The sequence below is a fragment of the Panthera pardus genome, unplaced genomic scaffold (assembly GCF_024362965.1).
Source record: "Panthera pardus isolate Hobbes unplaced genomic scaffold, ASM2436296v1 HiC_scaffold_4, whole genome shotgun sequence".
NCBI lineage: Eukaryota > Metazoa > Chordata > Mammalia > Carnivora > Felidae > Panthera > Panthera pardus.
In genome coordinates, this window is record NW_026526969.1 from 9821631 (window position 1) to 9841324 (window position 19694).

General features: G+C 41.7%; 1 protein-coding gene across 2 annotated transcripts; it reads right to left on the reverse strand.

Annotated features, from left to right (window-relative positions):
• Nucleotides 1-4848: 4848 nt before the first annotated feature.
• LOC109251242 (zinc finger protein 501-like) lies at nt 4849-16572 on the reverse strand. 2 transcript variants are annotated; one of them, XM_019422643.2, is made up of 5 exons: nt 16338-16572; nt 14797-14966; nt 14196-14293; nt 10997-11123; nt 4849-7542 (listed from the first exon to the last, which is right to left on the reverse strand). In XM_019422643.2, exons 2-5 carry the CDS (start codon nt 14828-14830, stop codon nt 6326-6328), a joined length of 1476 nt encoding a protein of 491 aa, XP_019278188.1. In that variant the 5' UTR covers nt 14831-14966; nt 16338-16572; the 3' UTR covers nt 4849-6325. The 2 variants fall into 2 exon arrangements, with proteins under 2 accessions (XP_019278188.1, XP_019278189.1); XM_019422644.2 differs by lacking the exon at nt 14797-14966.
• Nucleotides 16573-19694: the final 3122 nt, after the last annotated feature.

Below are 19694 nucleotides of genomic sequence, written 5' to 3' on the forward strand. Positions count from 1 at the left end.
ACTCATTAGATAACCAAGCCCCCCAAATAAAGTCCCTATTTTTTTTAATGTTTATTTTTGAGAGAGACAGAGCATGAGCAGGGGAGGGGTAGAGAGAGAGGGAAACTCAGAATCTGAAGCAGGTTCCAGGCTCCCAGCTGTCAGCACAAAGCCCAATGCAGGGCTCGAACTCATGAACTGTGAGATCATGACCTGAGGTGAAGTCGGACGCTCAACCGACTGAACCACCCCGGTGCCTCTAAAGTCCCTATTTCTTATCCTAATGTCCAGGATCCTCTCAGTATGAATCATGCCTTTTCTGTCAAAATCCAGTCAAACCAGTTATCTTATTATTTCCCAAATATTCTATTTACTGTGAAAATACACCTTAGGTGGAGGATAGGTTCTGAATTTAGATGGTGAGATGAATCAAATGACTTCACAAGTATTCCTGTAAAATCCTTTACCTTATCCAAAATATGTGATTTTGCATGAACACTTGTACACAGCAAATATGTATATATGTAAAATATATGCAGTAATGTACAGTATATCATTCTCGAGGGGGACTATACTCAAATCATTTAAGTTATTTACTACTCAGCTCTTTTCAGCAAATCATGAAGATTCTAGGCTCTAGCTAGCTTGAACATCTTCCTGTTCATCAATATCTTGTTCTCTTGTAGAACAGTTTAATTATTTCCTTGAACTTCGTTTTGGTGTTTTCCCATGGCTCTCAGTTAATTCCCATGAGTCTCAAAACTTTTCATTTCTTCCTTGAAACTGTGAACAAAGTTATCACCAGCCACTTTTCTGGTTATCTGAATGATGCATTTTATTTCTTCAGCAATGGTTGAGAATCCCTTAAAATCATTCATGTATTTTTATTTTATTTTTTTTTCTTGAGGGAGAGCACAAGTGGGGGAAGAGGAGAGAGAGAGAGAGAGAGAGAGATGAGAGAGAGAGAGAGAGAGAGAATCTCAAGCAGGCTCCATACTCAGTGTGGAGCTCAACGCACGGCTCCATCCCACAACCCTGGGATCATGACCAAAGCCGAAATCAAGAGTCGGACACTTAACCGACTGAGCCACCTAGGTGCCCTGCCCCTCATGTATTTTTATTAAAAGTTTATATAATGACCAAAACTAATAGGTAATATCTTGCATTTATTGAGGATTTCCCTGTGTTCCAGGGACTGTCTCATGCGCTTTACGTGAATTAATTTACAGCATCCACATAACAACTCTGTGAAGTAGGTGCTATTGTTTTCCTCATTGTACTGATGAGGAAACAGAGTCACGGGAAAATGTTTGCTGAATGAGGAGGAATGCCTGTGTGCTCCTTTACATTTTGAGGGGGACTGCACTGTGACTTTGGGTTGAAACTGCAAGGAGGTTGTTCAGATTGGTGGGTAAAGGGTGATAAAATGAAAATGAGCTTTTTAATCACTCACCTGAGTTAATCTGTATAGTTCCAGCAATCTTGCCATGGGTATGTATGGACAGTGCCGACTGAGGTCCCCAGGTGGAGCAGGGATAGGAGCGTGAGCTCAGCAACTGTAGTTGGATATTGGGTTTTTGGACCCTGTCAGGAGGCATGTGGTTCCCTGAAGGGCCCCTGAGATGAAGCTTCCAGACCTCCAGATGGAAAATCCTAGAGTGAGATTGGGTAACCGATGGATGTCTCTGTTGATTTCCTCAGTCACAAAGAAGAAAACCCAAATTGCCCAGTAACACCAAGCTGTGATTCTTAGTAAACAACAACAACAACAACAAAAATACAAATCAAGTTTTAGAATTTCCTAAAACCTACTCATATCTTTACAGTCTTTTAATGAGGTTTTTTTTAAATGTTTTTGTTTATTTTTGAGACAGAAAGCATGAGTTGGGGAGGGGCAGAGAGAGAGGGGGAGACAGGAATCAAAGAGGGCTCTGCGCTGACAGCAGAGAGCCCAACTCGGGGCTCGAACTCACCAGCTGTGAGATCATGACCTGAGACGAAGTCAGACACCCATTCTACTGAGCCACCCAAGTGCCCCATGAGTCTTTAAAGAAATATGTCCACAAAGAGTCTTTGCTTTCTTTGGGCGTGATGACAATCACTGAATCTCCTCCATTCCAGCTCTCCAGTCCAGATGATCCCGTCTAATGTGTTCAGGGCAGGGATCAGGGTGAGGCAAATGAAGCAATCACCTTGGATGCAAAATTTAAGAGGCACCAAAAAACTCAGTAATCAAGAGAAATAATGTTTTAATGCAATATTTTCTAAATCAAAATTAATGCAAAAAAGTCCATGAAAAACAAAATATCAGACTTTTAGATAAGACAAATTGTTGTTTGCTTGTTTTATAATCCAGGATTATTGTGAATTTGGAAGTTATTTCTAATCAGCTCATGGTTCCTGGACCATGAAGCCATCACATCCCACTCTGTACAGGTTGTCATTTTTTTTTGGTCATTTTTATCTATCTATCTATCTATCTATCTATCTATCTATCTATCTATATTTTTATTTTTTAAGTAAACTTGATGCCCAGCAAGGGGCACAAACTCACAACCCCAAGATCAAGAATCACATGCTCTACTGACTGAGCCAGCCAGGCGCCTCTATAGTCATTTTTTCTTAATTATGGAGCTTTTATTAACTTTTCCAATCTGATTCAAATCACAGGAAGATATTTTGATAAGTGTATATAGGGGCATATATGTTTCTTTTTGCTTCAGGATCCAATATGGCTTAGAATAGTACTAGATGGATACTAAAATTTTTTGAGTGACTCAAAAATCAAAACAAAATACAGTAGAGGGTGGCACTCTACCCCTGCTCCATTCACTTCACTCCCTCCAATGCCTACATATAATTTTCTTGTGTACTCTCCCAGTTTTCTGTTGTTTGTAAAAGTAGCCATACACAGAGTACCAACCTTTGCCTTTGTTGATTTTATTGTGTATCTGCTTTGTACTTTAAAATTTCTTCTCTTTATCATATATTTTCTTTTACTTTGTGTTTAAATTTGCTTCCACTTTTAGTCTTTCAGTGGAAACTGAGATGATGGACTTTGAACCTTTTTTTTTTTTTTTAAAGTTTATTATTTGAGAGAGGGAGAGCACAAGCGGGCAAGTGTTAGAGAGAAGGGGAGACAGAATCCCAAGCAGGCTCTGTGCAATCAATGCAGAATGCGATGCGGGGCTGGAACTCACAAACAGTGAGATTATGACCTGAGCTGAGGTCAAGAGTCAGAGGCTTAACTCACTGAGCCACCCAGATGCCCCTCAACCTTTTTTTTTTTTTTTTTTTTTGGTAACATTTATTTATTTTTGAAAGACAGAGAGAGACAGAGCACAGGTTGGGGAGGGGAAGAGAGAGGAGACACAGAATCCAAAGCAGGCTCCAGGCTCTGAGCTGTCAGCACAGAGCCCGATGCAGGGCTCAAACCCACAAACTGTGACATCATGACCTGAGCCAAAGTTGGATGCTTAACCCACTGAGCCACCCAGGCACCCCTCCTATTTTTTTGTTGTTGTTGCTGATTTTTTTAAATTTATTTTTGAGACAGAGAGAGACAGAGCAGGAGCAGGGGAGGGGCAGAGAGAGAGGGAGACACAGAATCCGAAGCAGGCTCCAGGCTCCGAGCTGTCAGCACAGAACCCGACGCGGGGCTCGAACTCACAGACCGTGAGATCATGACCTGAGGTGAAGTCGAATACTTAACTGACTGAGCCACCCAGGCGCCCCACCCCTCCTCTTATTTTTATTGATCTCTACTTTCATCAAATGTAGTAGAGAATATTCTAAGTCCTTTAAATTTACTGAGCCTTGCTCTAAGGCCCAGTGTACAATCTAACTTGAACATTTCATGTGCACTTGAAGGGAATGTGCACTCTGAAGTTGCTGCATGTTCCTTGTGTGTTCTATAAAGCATATATGCCATTCAATTCAAGACGGTAGACAATATAGACATATTGTTCAGCTCTTCTAAATCTTTAATGTTTGTTGTCTAGATATTCTATCAGCTGCTGAGAATGGAGTGTTATAATTTCCAATTATAAAATTGTGGATTGTTCTTTCTTAAAATTTAGTTCTGTCAGTTTTTACTTTGTGATTTTGGAAGCCCTGATATTAGGCACATATTATATTAGTAAACTTAAAATGATCTTATTTATAATATTAACACGCCACATCTGTAACATAGTTACACATTATAAGATTTACCAACCTTGATGAATTGACCATTTTATCATTATAAAATGTCCTCTGTTTATGATGATACCTTCTTGAATTCTATTATATGTGATATTAACATATCCAGCTTTCTTATGATTAGTGTTTTCATTGTGTATCTTTATCTCTTGAATGTTCACCTGTGTTTCTGTATTTAAAGTGTTCCTCTTTTAGATATAGTTGGGTCATTCTTTATTCAGTCTGACAACCTGTCAGTTTTATTTGGAGTGTTTCTTTTATGTTTAATGCAATTGCTGATATGGCTGAACTTAGGTCTCCCAGTTTGCTGCCTGTTTACAATTTGTTCTGTGTCTCTCTTCCTCCTTTCCTGCCTTCTTCTGGGTTAAACATTTTAAGTTTTATTTATTTAGGTAATCTCTACACCCAGTGTAGGACTCAAACTCACAACCCCAAGAGTCGCATGCTCCCTGACTAAGCCAGCAGGCACCCCCCTAGGGTTAAACATTTTTTAATATGTGATTTAATTCCTCTACTTGCATTATTATTTAATGGGTATTCTTTAGGGTTACAGTATCATCTGTAATTTCTCGTAATCTCTTTAGCATTACTACTGTTTGTCATACTAAATGTAGAAACACTTTTTATTTACCTTTCCTTCCACCTACATCCCTTGAAGTTCAGTATTAATTCGTGCACACAACTAAATTTTATTGTAGTTTCAGGAAATTCTAAGATACAAACTATACACTTGGAGTCAAAAGTTTAACCCTTTGAAGTTCCCTTCCAGTCACCCTGTCTCCACTCCTGATTTTGGTCTTTAGGTTCTCCTCTTGTTTCTTATGGTTAATATTTGCCACCATCGGGCCATGGGTAGCAAGCACAATATATGATCCTTGTGGGCAGAAGAGGTTGAGAAAGCTTTAAGCAGGCTTAAAAGAGCACATTTAGCAAGGGTAAGGGGCCAGAGCAGAAGTTAGGATCAGGCAGCTCAATTTACACAAAGTTAGAGAAAACAGAAAAGGACCAAACAAAAGGATCCAATGTCAGGTAAAAGAAAAGATGACATTGTATCATTGGCAAGAGAAAGAAAAGGCAGAAACAAGGACACAGAGCGCTCCCGAGAATGAACGTGGGTTGTTATTATCCTTCCTTATTGACTTGATCCTTGTGCACTAAGAGCCTAGATCAGTGGTTCTTAATCTTGGCTGCATATTGGAACTACCTGAGGAGTTTTTAAATTCCTGATGCCCAGGCTACACCCCAGGCCAAATTTAATCAGAATCTCTAGGACTGAGACCCAGGTATTTTTCAGATGATTTCAGTGTACACCCAGGATTAATAAGCAATGGTGTAAATGTTTGCAAATGTTCAAGTGAACAAGTGGAGTGCAGGGACAGAGAAAAGGAGGATTTCCTAGGCTTAGATATTTTTCTTCCTCTTTTTTTTCCTAGAGAAACATCCTGGTGATTTTCCTCTTTGGGATCCTGATCCTCCACACTTGGCTTCAGGTTGAAACTACTATTTAGAGAGCCATCAGCCTCAAGTACTGTTAAGTCTGCTGCTTGGATTAGTTTTTCTACTGATATTAGATGCTTAGCTCCTGACTCTCTTTTCTCTGACTTAACCAGAACTTCTCCTTCTGTGCTCCCCTAGGAATTCTCCACTCTTCAGCTTCTTGGGTTCTGTTACTATACCTCTTGTCCTCTTCCCATACCTAATACCATTTCAAGGAAGAGAGCTATTTTTTGCATGATGCAGCCTCATACATTTTTTTAGTACCCTGTAATATTTAGAACACAGGTCTACATGATCAGTAGAGAATACATAATTCTTTTTCTTTTTTTAATGTTTACTTTTAAGAGAGAAAGAGTGCCAGCAGGAAAGGGGCAGAGATAGAGGGAGACACAGAATCTGAAGCAAGCTCTAGGCTCTGAGCTGATGTAGGGCTTAATCTCATGGAGTGCAAGATCATGACCTGAGCTGAAGTCGGATGCTTAACTGACTGAGCCACCCAGGTGCCCCTCTTTTTTCTTTTTTTAAGTAAACTCTGCCCAACATGGGACTCAAACTCATGACCCCAATATCAAGAATTGCATTGAGCCAGCCTTATTGAGCCAGCTGGGTGCCCCAAGAATACATAACTATTTCATGAATTTACTGCATTCTATTCATCATGAATTTCTTTATGTTGATAAAAGGCTGAACGCACACTGAAGGTTTTCTCACATTTCTTACATCTGTAGTGTTTTTCTCCTGTATGGGTTTTCTGATGTTGAATAAGAGATGAACTCTGACTGAAGGCTTTGTCACAACCACTGCATTTATATGGTTTCTCTCCAGTATGAGTTCTCAGATGCTTTGTAAGAGATGAGCTCTGGCTGAAGGCTTTCTCACATTCTTTACATTTGTAAGGTTTCTCCCCAGTATGAATTCTTTGGTGTCTTATGAGAGCTGAGCGATCACTGAAGGCTTTCCCACATTCGTTACATTTGTAAGGTTTCTCCCCAGTATGGGTTCCTTGATGTTGAATAAGAGCTGAACAGTAGCTGAAAGCTTTCCCACATTCACTGCATTCATATGGCTTTTCCCCTGTATGAGTTCTCTGATGTTGAGTGAGGCCCGACCTGTCACTAAAGGCTTTCCCACATTCTTTACATCCATAAGGTTTTTCTCCAGTATGAACTCTTTGATGTTTAATTAGGGATGAGGTATCATTGAAAGCTTTCCCACATTCCTTGCATTTATAGGGTTTCTCTCCAGTATGGATTCTGTGGTGTTGAATAAGGTATGTGCTTTGGTTGAAGGCTTTCCCACATTCATTGCACTCATAGGGCTTTTCTCCAGTGTGAATGATATGATGCTGAATGAGGGCTGACCGATGACTGAAGGCTTTCCCGCATTTGTTACACTCGTAAGGTTTTTCTCCCGTGTGAATTCTCTGATGCTGAATAAGTGATGAGCTCCGACTGAAGGCCTTTCCACACTCAGTACATGCATAAGGCTTCTCTCCAGTATGAATTCTCTGATGTAGGATAAAGGCTGAGTAGTAACTGAAGAACTTCCCACATTCATTGCACTTCCAAGGCTTTTTCACTGAGTAAATATTTCGATGTTTGATTGGGTTTGAACTTTCCCCAATTTCATTACAATCCTCCACAGTGGTTTTGTTGTGTTTAATTATGGCTTCCCTTAAATTTTCCTTCTGGTTTCCTTGCTGCCTTTCTAATGTGCCTTCACATTGCCAGGCTTCTATCAATCTGGAGTCCCAGGCCTCAACCTTTTTAAGTCTTTCTATTATCAGCTCTCTTTCAGAGGACACTTCTTCATAAAGTTCTTGCTTTGAAAAAGATTCTTTAGTAGTTTCAGGTATAGATTCGGAATCTGAAATAAATAAAAAGTACACGTATTTTTGTTTTCTCTGTGATGAGAGAAAGAAAACTGCTGAGTTAGCAAGAAGAAAATAAAACAAAAATGATGCTTTTGAAAAAGTGTTTATTTATTTTTAGAGAAAGAAAGATCCAGAGAGAGGGGCAGAGAGGGAGAGACAGCTCCTTGCTGTCAGCGCAGAGCCCAGCGTGAGGCTTGATCCCACAACTGTGAGATCATGACCTGAGCTGAAACCAAGAATCAGATGCTCAACCAACTGAGCCACCTAGGCAACCCCAAAAATTATGCTTATTAAACATGTTTATTAGAATGTTTTCAGAAAGCACTTCCTGGCAGTGGCAGAGGAAGTGTCAGAAAATAACAGAGATGGGAGAATGAGTAATATAAGGCACAATAAAAGGACAATGAGGATGCTGTACTTAAGAGAGTGGAAAACTGAGCAGACTAACCAGAAAGGAGGATATAAGCAGGTGGGATGAGAATAAATGTTAATATAAAACATCTAGAGAAGGGTGGAAAGATGAAAACACAGGTTGAGATTAGACAGTTTTGAAAAAGTATAAGACAAAAAAAATCATTTATAATAATCACCCAGAAACAACACTTTTGACTTTTTAAATAGTTCCCTCTGGTCCCCCAGAAATAAGTCAGAGAAAGACAAATATCATATGATTTCACTCATATGTGGAATTTAAGAAACACAACAGATGGACATAGGGGAAAAGAAGCAAAAATAAGATAAAAACAGGGAAGCAAACCATAAGAGACGCTTAAATACAGAGAATAAACTGAGGGTTGCTGGAGGGGAGGTGAGTGAGGAGATGGGCTAAATGGGTGATAGGCATTAAGGAGGGCACTTTTTGGGATGAGCACTGGGTATTATATGTAAGTGATGAGCCACTAAATTCTATTCCTGAAATCATTATTACACTATATGTTAACTAACTTGGATTAACAAAGAAAGAAAGAAATGCTCTTATAGGCAGAAGGTGATTGATACAAGTCAAAAACTTGTATCAATGGGCCAAACTGACCCACCACAGACCAAATCTGGCCACTCTCACTTGTTTACATATTGTTTATGGCTGCCTTCATGCTACAATGGCAAAGTTAACTAATTGCCAAAGAGTATATGGCCCACAAAGCAGAGAATGTTTACCATCTGGTCCTTTATAGAGAGAGTTTGCCAACCCCTGATCAATATAAAAAATGAATAGTGTTGACAATGGCATAAATGAAAATAGATATAAAATTAATTTTTTTCTTACTAAAAATTTTTTTATGTTTATTTGAGAGAGACAGAGCATGAGCAGGGGAGGGGCAGAGAGAGAGAGAAACATAGAATCTGAAGCAGGCTCCAGGCTCTTAGCTTTTAGCCCAGAGCCGACACTGGGCTGAAACCCATGAACTTTGAGATCATGACCTCAGCCGAAGTCAGAAGCTTAACCAACTGAGCCACCCAGGGTCCACCCCCCCTTTTTTTCTTATTTTTAATTACTCTAAGAGATAATTGACTGTCAAACAAAAATAGTAGCAATATATTGTGATTTTATAGTGTATGTAAAGGTAAAATGCATGAGAACAATTATACAAAAGATGGGAGAGAGGAATTAGAAGTCTCCAGAAGTAAGGTTCTTTTACCAGACATGATGTGGTATAATATTCTTTTTCTTTCTAATAAATGTTTACTTATTTTTGGCAGGGGAGGTGCAGAAAGAGAGGGAGACAGAGGATCTGAAGCAGGCTCTGTGCTGACAGTAGAGAGTCCGATGTGGGGCTCAAACTCAGGAACTGTGAGATCATGACCTGAATTGAAGTGGGATGCTTAACCGACTGAGCCCCCCAGGTGCCCCTGGTATATTACTCTTTAAAAATATACTGTGATTGGGGTGCCTCGGTGGCTCAGTCAGTTGGGCTGCCGACTACAGCTCAGGTCATGATCTTGTGGTCTATGAGTTTGAGCCCTGTATCGGGCTCTATGCTGACAGCTCAGAGCCTGGAGCCTGCTTCCGATTCTGTCTGCCCCTTCCCTGCTTGCTCTCTGTCTCTCTCTCTCTCTCAAAAATAATAAACATTTTAAAAATTAAAAAAAATAAGAGAAATTAAAAAATAATAAAAATATACTGTGACTGGGGTACCTGCATGGCTCAGTTGGTTAAGCGTCCAACTCTTGGTTTTGGCTCAGGTCATGATCTCATGGTTTGTGAATTTGAGCCCTGCATTGGGCTCTGCGCTGACAGCACACAGCCTGCCTGGGATTCTCAATCTCTCTCTGCCCCTCCTCTGCTCTCTCTCTCTCTCTCAAAATAAATAAATTTTAAAAATAGATAACTGTGATTAATTAAAGAAGCATTTGGGAACTCTAGGACAACCATTAAAAGAACTTTAAATAAGGTTTAATGGTAAGCTAATTGTGGATATAAAATAGAGTAAAAAAAAATATGCAACCAAAAAAGTGAAAAAGAAAGAAAAATGAATAAGGAATAGATGGAACAAATAGCAGACAAGTAGCTATATGTAAGATTTAAATCCAACTATATGGGGTGCCTGGGTAGTTCAGTTGGTTAAGCGTCTGACTTCGGCTCAGGTCATAATCTTGCAGTTCGTGGTGCAGCCACTCTGGAAAAGTTTGGAGGTTCCTCAAAAAATTAAAAATAGAACACCCTATAACCCAGCAATTACACTATTAGGTGTTTATCCAAAGGATACAAAAATGCTGATTTGAAGGAGCACATGCACCCCAATGTTTATAGCGACACTATTGACAATAGCAAAATTATGGGAAGAGCACAAATGTCCATCAAATGCCGAATGGATAAAGAAGATGTGGTATATATATACAATGGAATATTACTTGGCAACCAAAAAGAATGAAATCTTGCCATTTGCAACAACACGGATGGAAATAGAGTGTATTATGCTAGGTAAAATAAGTCAGAGAAAGACAAATACATGATTTCACTCATATATGGAATTCAAGAAACAAAACAGATGAACACAGGGAAAAGGAAGTGAAAATTAAGATAAAAAACAGAAAGGGAGACAAAACATAAGAGACACTAAATTCTATTCCTTAAAAAAAAAAAAAAAGATAAAATGAATGATTGCAAAAAAAAAATTGACCACATATGTGCAGGTCTATTTCTGGACTATCTATTCTGTTCTATCGATTTACATCTATACCAGTACCACACTGTTTTGGTTACTATAATTTTATAAATCTTAAAACCAATGTAATAAAGCTATCCTTTTTCAATACCAGAAATGTAAACTTTTACTTGCCAAAAGAGAAAAAAAAGCCCAATTCTGAGCCCAGAGTGATCAGGGATCTCCTAGGAGATCAGGGCTTTCTGGATTTTAAGCAAAACTATGGCATTTTAGATGCCATGAGTTATAGAGGAAGTTTATGTCCCAGTAAGCAGTTTGCATTACAAAATAATTTCCTTACCCCAAAATACCAGGCTCCCACAATTCTCCACTTTCATATCAATGCCCATGTACCTTTGGGCAGAATTCAGCTCTTCTTCCTCCACATGACTGAAGTCCATTTCCTCATCCTTGACTGTCACCAATTCCTGCAAGAACAAGCATATTCTTTAATTTTTTTTATGTTTATTTATTTTTGGTAGAGAGAGACAGAGCACAAGTGGGGGAGGGTAGAGAGAGAAGGAGACACAGAATCGGAAGCAGGCTCCAGGCTCTTAGCTGTCAGCACAGAGCCCGATGCAGGGCTTGAACCCATGGACCGTGAGAGCATGACCTGAGCCGAAGTCAGACGCTCAACTGACTGAGCCACCCAGGCGCCCCAAGAACAAGCATATTCTTATAGAACTTGGGGAGGAGAACAATCTATAAGAGACAGTATTTTTTAATATGACGGTTAAACCTTTATTTTAATGGAACAGTCTAAGATTTCTATGTATTAGTCTGTATTAGGGAAAATAATAACAGCTAACACTTATATTTTCTATGTGCTGAGCACTTTGAACTACCTCTTGTAATGATAACTTCATGAGATAAGTACTATTATTAACAGTATTTACAGATGTGAGGATCAGATATGACATCTGGACCCAGACAGTCTGGCTCCAAAGCTATACTCTTTTGGTTCTTTTTTTTTTTTTAATGGAACAACATATTTTATTTCATTTCATTTCATTTTACTTTACTTTAGAAAGAAGAGCACGAGTAGGAGAGAGGGGCAGAGGGAAAGAATCTTAGGCAGGCTCCGTGCTCAGAGCAGAGCCTGATGTGGGGCTCAATCCCCTGACCCTGGGATCATGACCTGAGGTGAAATCAAGAGTCAGACGCTCAATCAACTGAGCCACCCAGGCACCCCATATACTCTTTCTTTAAATTCAAGTATAGTTGACATAAAGTATATTAGTTTCAGGTGTACAACATAGTGATTTGATAGCAAAGCTATCCTCTTTCCTATATTTTTCTGTCTCTCACATATTTTACTAAATAAATCTAATATAAATTAACCACTGGGGGTTGTCTGGGTGGCTCAGTCAGTTGAGCGTCGGACTTTAGCTCAGGTCATGATCTCACGGTCCATGGGTTTGAGCCCCCGCGTCGGGCTTTGTGCTGACAGCTCAGAGCCTGGAACCTGCTTCGGATTCTGTGTCTCCCTCTCTCTCTGCCCCTCCCCTGCTCATGTTCTGTCTCTCTCTCTGTCAAAAAAGAAAAATAAATAAATAAAAATAAAAAAAATTTAACCACTGAATGACAACCAAATGTCAATTACTAATTGCACTTAGTTGTTGTAGATGGGGTAAGTCTCAGATATGTAATTTATACTGATTCCTGAAATATTCTGAGATTTTATAGAGCTTCTGCTTGATATCCTGAATGTATACAGACAGTCATGCTGTTCTTCCTTCTCTGTACTAGGGGCATGACTTTTAGATTTATCTAGTTATCTTTTAGTAATTGCAGTTGTTCTGAATGAGTAGATTTACTGATTTTATGTTTTTTAAGTTTATTTACTGATTTTGAGAGAAAGAGCATATGCACATGAATGGGGAAGGGGCAGAGAGAGGGGGAGAGAGAGAATCCTAAGTAAGCTTCATGCTGTCAGCACAGAGCCCAGCAAAGGGCTCAGTCTCAGGAACTGTGAGATCATGACCTGAGCCAAAATCAAGAGTCGGATACTTAACCAACTGGGCCACCCAGGCACCTGAAATTTACTTTTTATGTATGTATGTATGTATGTATGTATGTATGTACGTATTTTGGATTTACTGATTTAAAAATAATTTTTTTATGTTTCTTATTTATTTTTGAGAGACAGAGCATGAGTGGGGGAGGGGCAGAGAGACAGGGAGACACAAAATCCCAATCAGGCTCCAGGCTCTGAGCTGTCAGCACGGAGCCCAACATAGGGCTCGAATTCACGAACCATGATTTCATGATCTGAGCCGAAGTTGGACGCTTAACCTACTGAGCCACCCAGAGGCCCCTAAAAAAAAATTTTTTTAACGTTTATTTATTTTTGAGACAGAGTGTGAGCAGGGGAGGGGCAGAGAGAGGGAGACACAGAATCCAAAGGAAGCTCCAAGCTCTGAGCTGTCAGCACAGAGCCTGACGTGGGGTTCGAACCCACAAAGCATGAGATCATGACCTGAGCCAAAATCGGCCACCCAACCGAGCCACCCAGGCACCCCCACAAGATTTTATGTTTAAGTAATTTCTACACTCAACGTGGGTCTCAAACTTACATCCCTGAGATTAAGAATCGCATGCTCCACTGACTGAGCCAGCCAGGAGCCGCTGTGAGCCTCAGTTTTACTGTGAAATAAACATCACTCCTAACTCACATGATTTCTTGTTTAAAATAAATGAAGCTATGTTTGAAAAGTGGCTCTAAATGTTAGAGTTCCCCAGAGCTCAGTTGTTAGACATCTTCTCTTCTCCATCCATTCTTACATGCCTATAAGCAACCTGTTATTTCTCCCATCTTAAAAAAATAAAAAATAAAAACCCTCTTTGGTCTTGCTACTGCTTCCCGCTATCACCCTATTTCTGTCCTCTGCTTTAGCGTAAAACTCTCCAAAATGGCTGTCAGTCATCCCTGCTTCCAACTTCTCTCCTATTCTCTTCTGAACCCTTTCCAATCAGGCTTTCATTCCTACAACTCCATGACACTGTTCTTGGCAGTGACCAGTGATCTTCATATTTTTAAATCCAATGGTCAATTCTCAGGCCTCATCTTACTTGACTTAGCAGCAGCGTTTAAAAGCTGATCACTCCCTGCTCCTTTTAAACACTTTCTCCAATTGTTTACCAGGATGCCAAACTTCTGACTTCCTACCTCACTGGCCACACTGGCCACATCTTCTCAGTATCCTTTGCTGGTTCCTCTTCATCTCCCTGATCTCACAGTGTTGGAGAGCTCAGTCATAAAATCTCATCTCTTTTCTATTCCCTTAGTTTTGTGATTTAAAATACTGTTCACACAGACTACTACCAAAATCAGTGCTCAAGCCTGAGCTCTCCCCAGACCTTCAAGTCTTCAAAGAAAAATTACTTTGGTTCAGTTCTCTAGTTGGGATTGCCGTGGACCTCCAAAGCAAGATGAAAAAAGCAAATGACACACTGTGAACTCCAAGCTAAGATTTCATATGAGGAAATCAAAGACTTGCCTGGAACTCAACAGGAAGGAGCTCAACAGTGGGTTCCATTTCTTCCGTGTTCTGTTTTTGGGGCAGACAAGCATCCTCCGTAGTAATGGCTGGAAGGACTAGAGGGAGAAGAAAAAGCTATGAAGGAGGTAAGCTCTATTTCCCCACTTCCAAATTCATTAGGACAAAAGTTATCACAAGCCAGGTAAATTGTATGCACAGGGCCCACTTGACTTCACTCAAAAAGGTGGGATGAGGGTACAATAAGACGATAAAGTGAAAGTCTCTTGCCCAAAAAGCTAAGCTTATAGACCCACAATACATCAACCTTTTATAATAGCCTAACAGGGGGTGGAAAATGGAATATTCTCTCTTCCATGGCTGCAGAGGGAATGTGGATGGGCACAGGAGTGCTGGAAGAGGAAAATGGGACTGGAGAATGTGTCACAAGGAGCCTGCTTCGTGATTTCCAAAATTGGTAGCTTACTGAGTTTCTCTACTTGCGGACATGTCTGCTTCCATTTCCTTTCATGCAGGGGCATCTAACCTTTTAATTCTCATCAAAGGTGTTTCTCCACTTGTCCCCACTTTCAAACTTCATGTTTATTTCTGTAATTCTTACCTTCTTCCTCAGCTTCAATGGTCAGATAATCCATGATTAGATTCTCTTTTTTTGTCCTGTTATTGCTATGATTTCTCCTTTATTCGCTGTTTCAGATGAGATAAACATGGACTTTCCAACCATACATAATCTGCTTCTTTGTGAAAATCATTCAACTCTACTCTGAAGTTCTGGAGAGAGATTTTGAAGTTAGGCTTGCCATCCTCTGGAGTTGGTTCCTGCTCCCTGGAGCATCTTCCTCTCTATCTCTATTCCTAGGAGGCTTATTCCTATGTGTTTAAGTCTTAGGGCCTCAGAAGTAATTCTTCTTTGCTTGTAACCTTTATTATTTAGGCTAAATTAGTCTCCACAGCTAGAAGAGCATTCTCTAGAGTACTGATATCAGTCACTATATGCCAAACCAGGGCAAAACCAGGAGAGAAGCAGTGAGTGCAGTGAACTGTGAGCCTCACACCTGGCTCCAGACTGTGCAGAAACACCCAGGAGACCCTAAAGCACACAACTGGCCACAAAACAGCCTGTGATTATAGCATCAGGTAACTATACAAGCAGGACTCCCACAGTTCATTCATCCTTACTATTCATAGAGACAGGCAGTTGATAGATGGGGCCTGTATACAGCTGATTCCTAACCTTTTTAAAAGACCCTGAAAATGTACAGGCCAGGATTCCCTTGCATGGTCAGAGCGAGAACAAAAGACTTCAGTAATAACTGACAGTAATAACTGACAGACAGTAACTGGCAGACAACGTGGGTTCCCTCATGTCAAGGAAGAAAAACTAAACTTTAAACCAGGCTGAATGACCAGGAGGAACAAAACGAGTCGGTACAGCCTAAGGGGACAAGCTGACGCAAAATTCAACAGAATTTGCAAAAAAGACACCTGCAGCACATCCTGTTGAATGGCTGCCACATCTTGATACTCCCACCATAAATAATTTATTAACCGTATCCTGCTTGCACTTGAAATGCTTGTTTTGGGACTTGAGCCTGACCAATCTTTGTAAAGGGCACGGAACTTGCGGTTTGTGCCCGTTTAACCGCAGGCTTAATCCTTCCCCTTGGAAGCGTACTCTTGGCTTGTAGCCAAAGGCTGCGTCCTTTGGGGAATGAGTAAGACACAGACCCCACTTTTTTTTCTTTCTGTCCCAGGAGTTCAGGTTAAGGCTCTTAGTGCAGTGGCAAGATTTAAGGCCCAAAACGGCGGGAGCAGTCGCGCTCCCACCGTCCCCCGCTCGGCCATGCCCCCTCCACGCTCCCGGACTCCACTTCCCAGAGGGCTTAGGGGCAACCGCGCTTCCCGGACGCCTCCTAGCTCAGAACTAAAGCCTCAGACCCGGCTTGCCTCCCAGCCGGAGAGAAGCGGGAGGGTTACGCACAGCACCGGGGAGCGGGCACAGGACAAGGGCAGGGCCCGGCCCTTTATGCGCCGGGCCGGAACCTGAGAGCCTGGCCCGGGCTGCTGCGGGAGGCACTGCAGCCGCGCGCACGGACCGGCGGGTCGCCGATGCCCGCGCCTCAGGGTCCAGCTTTCTCTTACCCTTGGACGCGCTGCCCACTCGGCTCCGGCCACAAGGCGGGTCCCCGCCGGGCTGCGCTCTGGGAAAGACGGAGGGGAGGACGGAGTCGCTTTGCGGACACACGGAGCTGTGGGGGAACAAAAGGCTCGAGCCTGAGGCTCCGTCTGGAGTCGCATCTGCGCACTTGGAGGCGACCGCACCAGGTCGGGGGTCCCGGCGGAAGGACTCCACTTCCCAGAGGGCTCGGGGGACATCGGTGCCTGCCCTCGGGGGGGGGGGGGGGGGGGCTCTGGAGAGCGAGGGGAGAGAACTGCAGGCCTTCAGTGTCCACCTTAAAATGCAGATATTTCCCCATCTGATAGGTCTCCTTTCTGAATACAGTGAGAATCTGTCGTTTAAAAGCTCCAAGTATTTTCAGTGTTGGATTATTAATTGGTGGTGGTGTGGGGATACACCTGTTACACAGTCTTTTTCCCTAGTATTTCTCGTTCTTACAATAAAGCCCCGAGTCTGCAAACTCACTGCTAGTGATTTCGTTGAAAGCATTCTGATAAGTAAAAACCACAGGCAGGGGTGAGAAGCCATTGTCCTGGTTGATATAAAATAAACATGAATAGGAAGGAATTCACAAGGAAAAGTTAGATGTGAGAAAAGGCAAGTAGGGAGGTTGGGCTTTGAAGTGGGGATTGTGCCGACCTGGAGTTTATGAACATTGGTACTGGATGGAAGTCAAAGAGCAACCAGAGGAAAGATACTTCTTTTTCTCTGTTTATAAAGGCTCGAGGCTGTAGTTCCAGTTCTTCACCAGGAGAAACCAGTTGTATCACAAGTGTCCTTGCAGTCCAAATTACCAGCCACCTGAATAGTTCCTCCACATCTAATCGTGCCTTTCTCAATCCATTCTATTCAAGACAGCCAAACTGAACGTTTAAAAATTAAATCTGGGGAGGGGCGCCTGGGTGGCTCAGTCGGTTAAGTGTCTGACTTCGGCTCAGGTAATGATCTGACTGTTTGTGAGTTCAAGCCCGGTGTCAGGCTGTGTGCTGACAGCTCCGAGCCTGGAGCCTGCTTTGGATTCCGTGTCTCCCTCTCTCTTTCTGCCCCTCCCCTGCTTGTGCTCTGTCTCTCTCTGTCTCAAAAATAAATAAAACAAAAAAAAATAGGAATTAAATCTGGGGGGGCGCCTGGGTGGCTCAGTTGGTTAAGGGTCTGACTCAGTTTCAGCTCAGGTCATGATCTTGCAGTTCATGGGTTCCAGTCCGCATCAGGCTCCGCGCTGATCGTGTAGGGCCTGTTTGGGATTCTCAGTCTCTCCTTCTCTCTTCCTCTCCCCTGCTCTCTCTCTAAATTTAAGAAAAGAAGAGAAGAGAATTAAATCTGTTTATGTCGCTTTCCTCAGAACCCTTCAGTGACTTCCCTCTGCTCTGGAATAAGACAAACTCCTTAGCACAATTTATAAAACCCTGCATAATCTGGCTGTGCCAATCCTGAATTACCTGCTACTATCTTCCTTTCATTCTCGAAACTCCTTCTATTACATAGGCTTTTTAGTAACTCACACATCCCAAATTCTTTGCTGTCCTTTACACATTCCCTTTATTTAGAATCTCTCTCTACCATCCTTCAGATTTCAGTTCAAAGGTCACTTCAGGGAAGCTTTCCCTGAACTCCTTCCCCTTAATTCGAATTGATTTTCTCACAGAGCCTTGTTCATTCTCTTTGTAGACTTGCCACAATGTGTAATTATACATTTATTTTTTCCTGCTACATTTTTAATGTATACCTTCCTTACTTGACTGTAAGCTCCATGAAGACAGAGACGATGCATATTTTGTGCATCACTGTCCCAGTGTCAAGCACAGATCCTTGTCAACAAAGTTGAGTGCTGAGAAGATGTCATTCCACGATTATGAATCCCAGCTTCAGCTAGGTCCTAGCATAATTTAGCAGTCCTTTGTTTATCCATAGCTATCTCCTTTTATAAGTGGTTGTCTCCCCTTCTGACTCCATTCTGAGCAGCCATTCCAAATACTGCTTTACTAAACTCTACTTCATGACCAAGCCCTCTCTCTTAGTCAATGAGTTCACCACCATTTATTTCACAGAACAATGACAGGTTTTCAGGGAGGAATAAATCCAACTTTCAGGTAGGAATAAATCCAACGCATAAAACTTAATTTTATGCGTCTACTTTAAGACTAGGGGGTGACAAGACAGTTGGTAAACATTTCTTGGTGTGTCAGTGAGGATGTGTCTGGAAGAGATTATAATGCATTTGAATTGGTAAAGAAGATGTTCTCATAAATGCTAGTGGGCATCATCCAATCCATCAAGGGTCTGAATAGAATAAAAGGACAGAGGAAGGACATATTTGCTCTCTCTGCTGGAGCTGAGACATCCATCTTCTGCCCTTGGACATTAGCACCTCTGGTTGTTGGGTCTTCTGACTTGGACTGGAATTTACACCATTAACTCCCCTGGTCCTAGGCGTGGACTGGAACCTATTACCAGCTTTCCTGGATCTCTAGCTTGCAGATGGGACTTCAGCCCCACAATTGCAGGAGCCAATCCCTAATCATAAACCACATTTTATCTATATATTTCCTATGGGTCCTGTTTCACAGGAGAATTCTGACGAATAAAACTTCCCTGTACTCAATCCCAAAGTCATGGAGTATCTAAAATATTTGGGAATGGGGCGCCTGGGTGGCTCAGTCCATTGAGTGTGCGACTTTGGCTCAGGTCATGATCTCTCGGTCAGTGAGTTCTAGCCCTACGTCGGGCTCTGTGCTGACAGCTCAGAGCCTGGAGCCTGCTTTGGACTCTGTCTCCCTCTCTCTTTGCCCCTCCGCTGCTCACGCTCTGCTCTCTCTGTGTCTTAAAAATGAATCAACGTTTAAAATTTAAAAAAATATACATTTGGGAAGTGGAAGGAGGCACCGATTACATCAAGGGTGCCTTTCCTGAGGTGTCTCTTAACCACGCCTAGAGGTATTACATTATTGTTCAAAATCTTTGCTGCCCCTCCTTGCAAGAGGACCATACTTTCCTGCCCAGTTGAATTCAGGCTTGGATCTGTGACTTGCAAAAACCTTCCCTTGAGGGAGAGAGCCATCCTTTTCTGTTTAAGAGTCACATTCTAGTCTGCCATTTCTTTTCCCTCTGCCATGAGACTCAAGACTGTTCCATCAGCCTGGGTTCTGGAGTGCAGACATGGACAGCCAGCATGAGTAGGAAAGACACCCTGCTTGTTGTCACTGGGAATTTTCAGGTTGTTTGATTCTATAGCATAACCTAGCTCATACCTTCAGAGACGCCTTCTGAGCACTTTTAGGGCAATACTTCTCAAATGAATGTATGCTTGTTTATCTTGTTTT